Genomic DNA, 11289 nt, shown 5'->3' on the forward strand with positions numbered 1-11289 from the left:
CAAGCTAACCTGAGTCCAATCCCTCAGTTTTCCGCCCTGGAACCCACATGGCGGAAGTGGAGGAAAGATTGCACTGTGGCCTATCAAGTGGTAGCGTGCTTTCAGTACTGCAAAAGACGGGGACTGAAGGGAAAACTGACAGACGTGTTTTCGCAGTGCTGCAGGCAAATGTCGCCGTACCTCCCCAGCCCATGCATGGCAAATGCTAGCAACTCCTATCTCAGAGTTCTAGTCACACAATATCCACACACATCTTCTGCAACCCTTTCCCCCCTTATTTCTTTTCCCATGGAAAAAGTTGTCCCCTCCTATGCAGACCAGGCTAGCCCCAGGCATTAGATCCCTAGCTTCAGCCCTCTAAAAGATGGGATTACAGTGTGTGCCATTAAGCAACTCCTCTGTAGTCTTGAAACTGCTTAAGAAGTTTTGATTGCCAGTGTGGAATAATGACAGTTTTCACCTATGGAAACTTGAATGTTTCTATTGGGACGACAAGCTGATATAAACTTTCTAGAGGGTGAACCTGGCAACATGCATTAAGACTTCAACGATGCCTTTCCTATGTAATAGTAATACTAGTTTGAAGGATTTATCCTAAAAAAAAAAAAAATAGGCCAACAATGTAGTTAACAAGAATGTTTACTACTCATTTATAATGACAAAAATAAGATAAAAGCAGACATTATTATTAAACTAAAGAATAAAATGTGACAGAAACCCGAAACTACTAGTTCGTACATGACAGCACAAAGCATAAGACCAGCACCATGTATGGCAATTAGAATTGGAAAGTTTCAGAATTTACACTGACTTAGAAGTCTTGGCTGTGCTTAAGGTGTATTCATGGGCAGTAGACCAGTGGCACATTATCATAATGGCCGCACAGTACTTACCTATTGGACTTCACCCCATAATGAATGTCTATGTTGATGTTGTAGGAAATAAATTCTTTCTCCTCTTCTCCTTCATCACCAACGTCCTCTACAAATCACAATAGTATTATCAAATCACATTGGCATTTCCAATTTCTTATCAAGTCTTATCAAATCTTAGAGACTGATCCTCACTCAGCCTACCTCACGCTACCCTGAAGTCCCAGGGTACTGGTACTGGCAACTGTTTTTCCTGACTCCTAAATCAAGAATTTGTTTGCTGTGTGATCATGGGGACAAGGAGGCTACCTTCTCTGTATCTTCCAGGCAACAGTGAGGGTCTGGGTTGTTCGAAGATTAGTAAGAGATCAGATGTGGGCAGTCTAGAAGTGTTAGCCAAATTTTCACTGTTCTTGGCCACTAGACTCACTCTCTGTATCCCAAAAATACAAATTTCTCTCCATCCCAAGTGTGGTCTGCTCAGCTGTATACTCACCTTTGTTTGTTAGTTAGTTTTGTTTCTGTTTTTCGAGACAGAGTTTCTCTGTGTAGCCTTAGATGTCCTGGACTGGCTCTGTAGACCAGAGTGGCCTCAAATCACAGAGATCCCCTGCCTCTGCCTCTCCTGGGATTACAGGCATGCGCCACCATGCCCTGGCTTATACTCCGCTCTTAATACATGACATGACAAGCATTTCCATGTCACAGAGTCAGCCCTAGGCTGGCAGGACTATTAGCCCTGTTTTGCATGTACGGTGTAAATGACCTCCAAGACACTCAGCTGGAAAGCACACACGAGAATGCAGACTTCTACACAAGCCTCTCACCAGCACACAGCAGGGCTAGTCAAGGGTTCAGCCTGCCCTGGAAGACTGCTGTCAAGGAATATTCCCAGAGACAGTCACCCAGCTTTCCCTTTGCCTGTCAAGCACCTGTCAGTCTGTTGTGGGCTCCAGATAGAAGCTCCTCTTCCACTCAAGCTAACGGAAAGCATGGGCCATATAGGGTCCACACAGCACACAGGCCACACAACAAGCTTACTGGAACTTAGCAGTAAACAGCCTCAGAGGCAAGAGAACCAGACTTCCAAACTAAAAATCAAAATTATAGAAAAAAATTGTAAGAATGATCTGGGTGTGGTACCACAAGCCTTTAATCCTAGTACCAGGGAGACACAGACAAGAGGATTTCTGTGAGCTCAAAGCAAGCTGGATCTACAGTTTCAAGCCAGCAGGGCTATATAGCGAGACTCTCTCGAAATAAAGTAAGACTAAAAGATAATGCAAACTTCTCTATTAATAACCTCCAAGGCATGTGAACATTCTACATAAATTATCTCCACATGTATGACTCAGACATGTAAAATACCAGCATTAGCAAACTCTATAATCTACAAATTCATTTAACGGGATTATTTAATAGCCTGGAGACAGGGTTCCACTGGATAGCTCTGTCTGGCGTAGGACTCACTATGGAAACCAGACTGGCTCAGGACTCACAGACATCTGCTGGCTTCTGCCTTCTGAATGGTGAGATTAAAGGCACGAGCCACATCAGCCTCACCTTCATTTTTAAGCCATGAGGTGGGTGAAAAGGCGATAAACCTAACAGAAGATGCTAACAGAGCTAAGTGGTGTGAACGTCATTAGCAGAGAAGGGCATGCAACACTGAACTGGGTGCGCCACAAGGCTTCTTTCAGCAATTAAACCTTAAAATTCAGATATAAAACACAGAGCCAGAGCAAACACTGTCTGCTTTGTTAGTTTTAAGATGAGGCAAAAGCAAAACTCAAAATCATGACATTTGCATAAAATGGGTGGAGCTGGAGATCACTGTGCTAAGTGAATAAAGCAGACTCAAAGATGAGATGTCTTCTCTCTTATGTGGGCTTTGGATTTAGTTGGAGGGGAAGTAGAAAAGGGACTGAGAGGTGAGGAAGCAATCTTAAGTGGGGAAGGAGTAAAAAGGGTAATGGTGTACATGTGAAATGAAAATACAAGTGGAATTATTTGGGGAGCAGGGGCGAGCACTAGGGAACAGGGCTGAATGATAAAGCAAAATGACACCCATGTATGCAAATGTCACAATAAAAATCATTTGTTGTAAGCTAACTTCAAAAATTCACACTAAAAAGCATGATATATATGTATCTATCCAAGAGACAATTTTTTCCAAACAATTGTTTTTGATATAATTTTAGGAAGGGGGAAAGAAGTGGGTAGCAGAACATTCTAGTATGCCTAGTATTACTTCTTATTTTTTTAAATAACTGTCCTTATGTGGGAGTTGGCATCTTCCAACAGTACCCTGAAGGCCTCAGGCACACTGATAATATAAGACAGTGCCCACCCCAGAGGCTGCATGCCACCTCCTTATTTATTTATTTATTTATTTATTTATTTATTTATTTATTTATTTATTTTGCATGCCACCTCTTTATGGCATAAGAGTCCCTGCTCTCTGCTCTTTTTATTTTTATCTTTTTATTTTATGTTTTGTTTTTCTTGTTTTCTGAGACAAGGTGTCCCTGTATAGCCTTGGCTATCCTGGACTCGCTCTGTAGACCAGGCTGGCCTCAAACTCACAAAGATCCACCTGTCTCTGTCTCCTGGAGTGCTAGGGTTACAGGCGTGTGCCACTGGCCTGGCTTAGAGTGTTAATACTCTGCGTCTCAGCTGAGGAAAGACTGTATAGTGTGGGTGAGTGCTGAAAAGCAACCCCTGAAGGTGCAGACCGTCAGCATCTACCCACTGCATGGCTCCCCAGCAGCACTCGGTTGTCTACGAATCTGGAGCATGACCCTCAGGAGCTGTCACCCAGTGCTATGCAGGGCCCAGCATGGAGCCTGGGCTCATTCATCCAGAATATGAAGGCACACTTTGCCAAGAGATCCAACATGTTCTTCTTGTAGAGGCCATCCTACCCTGGACCTGTCCAAATAAATAGCTTTAGAATGCCTAAGGAGGTGTTTAATTTTTTAACTTTAAAAAAACGATTCAAAAAGCCCCTTATAAATCAAGTGTCTTCTCAACCACTCAAATCCAGCTATATTACAAGATAATCCTGCTGCCTGAGATTGGCCACACCTATGCCTGCAGTCTCTAAATTGCAAGCACATAAAGACATGTCCCAAACTACAACTGTCAAGGCACGGGTTACAAAACACTGTCTTGCTGGGCAAGACAGTTTCAGCACTCGGGAAGCAGAGGCAGGTGGATGAGTTCCAAGATGGACAGGGCTATTTATTACACACACACACACACACACACACACACACACACACACACACACTCTCTCTCTCTCTCTCTCTCTCTCTCTCTAAATTTTCCACGATCATATAAAATGCATCACAGAATAACACTGAAGTATCACAGACAATAAAAGAACATTCTATAACCACTAAAAGAAATCCTGACACAACTGAAAACTTTGAAGCATTTCTTCCCCAACAGTCATCGTTCACACAAATGCAATCACAGAAGAGATGCAGCCAGGCACCGAGTCTCAACCTGCCGCCAATACTTCCTAATCCACAGGGCTCTAGGGCCCACTGCAGGCGGCAGGTGAATCAGGGCTTTGTAGCAAATGCTGCAGCTCAACACTAGGAGCACTGCAGTGCAGCAGAAAGCCGCTCAGGCGGGCTCGGGAAGGCACGCCCAGTGACATAATCCTCAGACAGGAAGAACTCGAAGACAGTCCTGCAGCTTTGGTGAAATTCCAGCAGCACCCGTGAGAATAACTCGGGGAAGTCACTGCCAGTCAGTCAGAGAAACACATCCGCATCAGTCTTGTACATACTCGGTAACTGCAGAAATCAAAATCTGAATATGCCGATACTCCACTTAAAGCATGTCCTAATGTTTAATACATTATTACCAAATGCTCTTTACAAAAGGCCAAGCTTGATGGCATACACCTGTGATCTCAGCACTGGGTTGGAAGAGGCAGGAGGATCACAAGTTGCAGTCAGCCTGGTCTACAAAGTAAGCTCCATGTTAGCTAGAGTTATAGACTGCCTCCAAAACTGTGTGTGTTCTCCCTTTTGTTTCTCTGTACACTATTACATCTTCTAAACCGTAAAAAAGTTGACATTCTACTACTGTAAAAATTTTAATTTTAAAGTTGAGGAAGGACAATTCATTACTGATTGTTAATAATTGGGAAGATGTTTGGTGCCATGGCACACTCCTGTAAGTGATCCCAGCACTCTGGGAGGCAAAGGCAGGCGGAGTTTCAGGCCAGCCTGGTCTACAAAGTCCAGGACAGCCAGGGCTACACAGAGAAATCCTGTCTCAAAGAAGCAAAAGCTTACAGAAGCTTGTCTATAGACACAACCTACATGTTTGTCAGGTGCACATTTCAATACATCTTGAATCACTTTCCTGGTACCTGTGAGCTGCCAGTTAACGCACAGTTAACACAGGTGAAGAATCAAACGTCAGGGCTTCCTGAGCAGGGCTCAGGAGCGCTGGGCCGGCCTCCCCAGTTCCTGAGCTGCATGCTACACTGGTGGACACTGGCCGCCTGGCAGCAGCATTTGATGGGCCTGCTTCTGCAGGCAGACCAACACATCTCAAACACTAGTGCAAAATTAGGAGCACACTGTGCCCTAATGACACCCAACTGCTCTAAGAACTGCACTGCCCTCACCTCAGTAAGTAAGCATTTCATCAAGTGTGGGACTGCGCAGCAGGAAAAGAGATAAAGCTTGGTACTTTTCAAGGTTTAATTGCTAAAGTAAAGTTTCCTCCCAACTTTCTGCCACAGCCCAGATGAAGGCATTCACCTCACACCCCATACCACATAACTTGTTACAAGTTCCTGGGTTTTTCTTTCATCTTCTCTCCCCTTTAAAATGTGAAACAAATCAATACCGTGTCATGATGGTCACCATCACACCACAGGAACCATCTTTCTCATGCAACAGCTTCAGCTTTATTTGTTTGTCACCTCTGGTGCGGAGGACCATGATTTCACTGCCACACCAGTGACCTCTGAGAAAGCCAGGCTTTCTCAACCTGAAGGTGTGCATAAAGGCACTAAGGAAGCATTGCACCGCACTCCGCACTCATAACTGATAGAAACCTGGAGCTCACGTCAAAGGAGCGTCACTGACACCTAAGGAACTTGGTACTCAGTACTTCTTTTCTGGAGACAGGTCTCATGTGGTCTGGGCTGGCCTCGGAATCCAGCTTGACCTGATCCTCCTGGTTCCACTCTTAAGTGCTGGGATTACGGCCGTGCACTACCATGGGCTGGGAATCAAACCAGAGGCTACACAAGCACCCTACCAACGGAGGCAACATCCCAGTCCCAAGGCCTTGGTAATCAACCATGCTGCAGGGCAGGCCTATATGCCCACTCAGTGGTATTTTTTGTGGAGTTTTTGTTTCATTTTACTGAGTTTTGGCTTTTTTTCTGGTCTTATTGGTCTTTTGATTTTTGTTTTGAAAGAGAAAAAGAACAACGCTGTATGGGGAGGGGAATGGAAGGGTCTGGAGTAACTGAGGGAAGAAAAAATATAATCAAAATATATTATATGGGAAAATGTTTTCAATTAAAAAAAGGAAACAACATCCTTCCTTCCTTCCTTCCTCCCTCCCTTCTTTCTTCCTTCCTCCCTCCCTCCCTCCCTCCTTTCCTTCCTTTCCTTCTTCCTTTCTAACAACATCCTCTTTCTAAGCAGGCTCACACTTTTAGCGTTCCAGCTTCACTCCTCAGTGATGAACAGGGTGAGCTGATTTTCTCCTGGGCTCTCGGCCACCCATTTTTACTGTTTTAAAAAGCAGTGGAGACACTCTGCCCTCTCACTGCACTGCCAACTCTCATTTGCCTGGCCGCAGACTGCCTTGCCCTGTAAAGGTAAGCCACCTGCACACCGACAGCCCGGCAGTGAGCCCAGGCCTCCTTCAAGTGCCTGGATAGTACGGAGGTAGTACAGAAAACTTTTCTTGTTGATCTAGTAATCGTTGTATTAACCACGTGAGGCAGTAAGTATGGAAATGAGTGCAGGCTGAACATCCACAATCTGAAGACTGACCAGATTAGAGGAAAATTGTGCTGGCTGTGCTCCTGGCCCAGCAGTCCTCATCACCTCAAGGGCCCACGGCTGTGTGAATTTCCTCAAGCCACCAATTACTGGATTTCATAATTTCTCATGAATATTAAATCCTTGGAAAAACAACTTTTGAAAACCCACAGAAACAATTTTCCTATATCTCCACACAGCTACGTTTCTATGAAGCTGGAACTCATAAAAGGCTTCATGTGAAATGTGAAAACTTCTTGCACTAATGAAGAGCTGAACACCTAAATCACCTACCTTAGGAAACACTGTGCTGCCAGTTCAAGATACACACACTAAGAGCAGCCATTTCCAGCAGTGAAGAATAAGAACGGAGTTAAGTGAGAACAAGCATGTGGCAACCTCTTCCCCCTCAACACACACATACACACACACACACACACACACACACACACACACACTCAGCACTGGATTACCTATCTCTGCCGAGCACTCACAGAGCTGGAGGACACCAGTCACAGAGGCACAGCCCTTATGCTCCTTAGATACCACCAACCTGCCAGGAACACGGCGCAAGAGAAACCTGCACCCATAGTGAGAAGTGCTGCAAAAACACCTTTAGAGTGTAAAGCACCCGGTTAGGAGTCAAATGCCTTCTTATCTAGAAGAAAACTATTTCTCTCAGACTAGAACTACAGAAAGGAGAGTTCTTAAGTGACAGCTGTAACTCATCTGCTCACTTGCTGAAGCTTCACCATCAAAATAAGCTGTAAATTCACCATCTTTCTTCTACACTTTGAAGAATTCTGTACTTCAATGCAAAGTTTATAGGTGGTTGGGGTAGCTTAAAAAAAGAACACATTTGGCGACATAAAAAATGTCTCTATATATTGGTGGTGATTAGAAATTTCTTTAAAGCAGGGTAGTGGGGAGAGGCCTTCAACAGCTCAGCTAGTGAAGCACTTGCCTGGTATGCATTAAATCCTGCACGCTCTCCCCAGCACCACAGTAAAAACTGACCATGGTGGGAATCCCCTTAGCAACTGGGAGGCTGAGGCAGAAGATCAGAAGGTCAAGGCCATCCTTAGCTACATGAGTCTGAGGCCACCTTGGGCTACATGAGAATTTGTCATTTGAAAAAAGAGAGAAAGAGAAAGGAGGGGTAGCTAGAATTAAAAACAGATTTTGGGCTGGAGAGATGGCTCAGAGGTTAACAGCACAGGCTGTTCTTCTAGAAGATCCTACCCAGTTCAATTCTCAGCACACATGTGGCAGCTCACAACTGTCTGTAACTCCAGTTTCAGGGGAATTCAACATCCTCACACAACCATACATGCAAGCAAAAACACCAATGCACATAGAGAACAAGAAGAAATCATCCAAAAAAAGTTTAATAAAAACAACGTTCCCAGCTCAGGAAAGCAGCTATATCACTACTCACAGCTAGCAGTATTCGCTCACCTTTCACTGCAATCAATGTTGCCCTCACATACCTAAGTGCAGAGCCAATGTGAACTCCTAAGAACCACCCAAACCAAGCCCTCCTAGCAAGGGCCCAGGGTCTGCACAGGGACAGGGCCAGCTCAATGTTACAACATGTGCTTTGCAGACCCCAGGAGACAGTCAGGTAAGCTCTGTGAGGTCAGCATGGTCTCATAGCTCCAAGCCAAGCCAACATGAGCTACTCCGTGAGACTTCTCAAACAAGCAAATAAACAACATCAACAGCAAAAAGGGTGGGCTTCGCGTGTGCAATGTCCTGGACGCAATCCTCGGCACAGATAACACAGATGCTAATAAGGAGACCTTAAGGCATAAACTTGGAGTTTTAATCTTTCCTTGTGTTTCTGTAAGTGAACAAGAAGCTGATGATATGTTAAATTACTAGGAATACACCTAAGATTTTGATAAACAAAAATATTTCAGTCTAAGACGGTCAAAATTCCTTAGTCAACTTTCAAAAGTGCAAGTCATTATGGAACCTAGCTGGGAAGCTGGATGTCACTTGGCTGAGAGAAACGTACACTGCGTAGACACTGTTCCATTTCCACCCTTGGTACAAGATTGATATGTATGAGAAAAACAAATGCATAATGACCTCTCTAGAGCAAAGAACAAAACCTGGGAATTTTCTTCAAAAAGAGAAATCATGACTCATGGTTTTGTGTGCTTATGTGTTAAAATCACACAAACCGTGCAACAAAGAATATGAAGAATTAGCTGGAATCAAGCTACTCAAAATCTTTAAAAACATACGCTAAAATTTATTTTAATAAAATGATGTATTTGCACACACACAGCTCTCTCCAATGACCAAAAAAGTATGGGTCAAAGGGCACGTGGCACTCTACCCCGGTAAGGATTTCAGATGATTTTTAGTTCAGGTATGTTTCAAATTTTCTATAGTTACAAGGTTTTTTTTTGGGCAAAAGTTTTTTTTTTCCCCTTTTTTACACTAGTAATTTCAACACAGAGATAAATACAAACCCCAAAAGCTAAGGAAACTACCTTAAACCACACTAACTGAACAGACACCTAGCATAATGCTGTAAACATTGCGTTTGGCTCAAAGAAAAATATTTTGCTGTTTTCTAACTTCTGGCCCAAACCAAAGCCACAACGAACATTTTGTTAATAAGAATAGCCTTTAAGAGATACAAACTTTCCTGAAGGATACAAACTATCCAAAAGGGTAGCCACGGTTACGGAACTTGCTGGCAAGCGTTCTCAGACCATCTCCAATCCCGAAGGGCTACCTTAAGACAGCACCTCTGGATTCCGAGGGGGATGCCACACCCATCCACCAGCGTGTCACACATGCTACCCAGATGCTACAAAGTGGTTTTAGAGACCCAAGGAGGAAGCAAGCTCCAGATTTCAGACGAATCTAGGGATGCTGACAGCGTCTCTACTGGGGCACTCAAGTGGAGCATGTCAGCTTTTTTGCCTCCTTCCCCAACTAGGTAACCAACCGTTTTTAGATCTTTGACATCAGACTTAAATGTTACAGGGCTGTCATTAGGGTCATCTAAGCAACAATTTCAAGTCATGATCAGCAAAACAAGCAATGGTCTGGAAACTGGTATTTGTCTAGTCTAAGGTCCGGTACTTGCTGGTGACCTTGGACCAAGCCATGGGACTGGGCTTCCTGGTTTGTAAATGGGGAGGATGCACCCACTCAGCAACGATGCTGCGTGGCCTACACGGTAGGCAGCGACAGATAGCAGAGGTGCTGAGTGCACAGGGCCTGGCCGCTCCGGCTCCCTCCAACCCACCGGTCCCCGAGCCCAATCAGGGGCCAGCACCTAGGCTACCCTAAACACATCCTTCCCAAAGCGGGCTGAGCCTGGAATCGAAACCGGAAAGCTCATGTGACTTCGGAGGCAGGGATGCGGCCCTATGCCCGGCCGCAGGCCCGGGAGACGCCGTCTCCACCCAACTCGGCCATCTTGAGAAGGCGCATAGACAAAGCGACCCCACTGTGCGGGCGCTGGCGGTCCGGGCACCCTCGCCGCCCCACGCGACCAGGGAGGGGGAGCCGCGCACCTTTGAGGGTGGAGCGCTCCACCAGGACCGTGTGGACCTGCGGGTCTGACAGGAACTTGCGCATCTGCTCCAGGGCGCTCTTCTCCTCCAGCGCCGCCTCCAGCGCCGCCGGCGCGTCGCCGCCATCCTCCAGCAGCAGCGGCACCAGCTTGCGCAGGTGCTTCTGCAGCACCGACACGTCCGCCACATTCTGCACGGCCGACACCTCCAGGCCGGCCGAGCCGTCCTCGCCGCCGCCGCCCGGCTCCGACATGGCGGATTCGCGGGAGGGAGGGAGAGAGAAAAGAGAGAGAGAGAAAGAGAGAGTCGAGAAGGGCGGCCTCCGGCGCGAGGGGGCAGCGAGCGAGAGGGACGGACGAGCGAAGACGCTGTGTCCGCTAGCCCGCGGCCGACTGCGGACAGCGGAGCCGGCTCCGCCCTAAAGGCCGCCGCTCCCGCCGGCCCCGCCCCGCCCGCTGGCTGCAGCCACCGGCGCCCGCTCGCGGTCTGCGTCGTGACGTTACGCATGCGCCTGGAGGAGGGGCTAGGTGCGGCACCGCGTGGCCTTTTGGGATTTGTAGTCCATATGCGAGGAGGGGGGAAACCGGCGTCTCTCCACCCTAGAGTGGCCCAGGAATCGCGTCTGTCTCCATTGCTGAGTGACAGAGTATCATAGAGCCCCTCAGGCTCCTTAAATAGTGTATGAAGGATGCACCGACGAGAGCTGACGTTTAATAAGAGCTCATCCTGTACCTGCTGTTGTTCTAAACAATCTACGTTCTCCCACTGAATGAACAAGTGAAAGAATGAATGAGTCTGGAGTGCCAACATCAACATCAGCCCGCCCACTCGTTATCAGATACACAT

At 46.3% G+C, this 11289-nt stretch overlaps 1 protein-coding gene across 1 annotated transcript in view; it reads right to left on the minus strand.

Moving 5' to 3' along the window:
• The window catches only part of Dync1h1 (dynein cytoplasmic 1 heavy chain 1), a 63898-nt gene extending 53046 nt beyond the window's left edge, over positions 1-10852 (minus strand). The window contains exons 1-2 of the mRNA XM_055593028.1: positions 10444-10852; positions 894-981 (exon numbers count right to left, since the gene is read on the minus strand). Coding sequence (XP_055449003.1) covers positions 894-981; positions 10444-10696 — 341 coding nt within the window. The 5' untranslated portion in view covers positions 10697-10852. The remainder of the gene's footprint in view (positions 1-893; positions 982-10443) is intronic.
• Positions 10853-11289: the final 437 nt, after the last annotated feature.

Source organism: Psammomys obesus, unplaced genomic scaffold, assembly GCF_907164565.1.
Source record: "Psammomys obesus unplaced genomic scaffold, mPsaObe1.curated_primary_1811, whole genome shotgun sequence".
NCBI classification, from domain to species: Eukaryota; Metazoa; Chordata; class Mammalia; order Rodentia; family Muridae; genus Psammomys; species Psammomys obesus.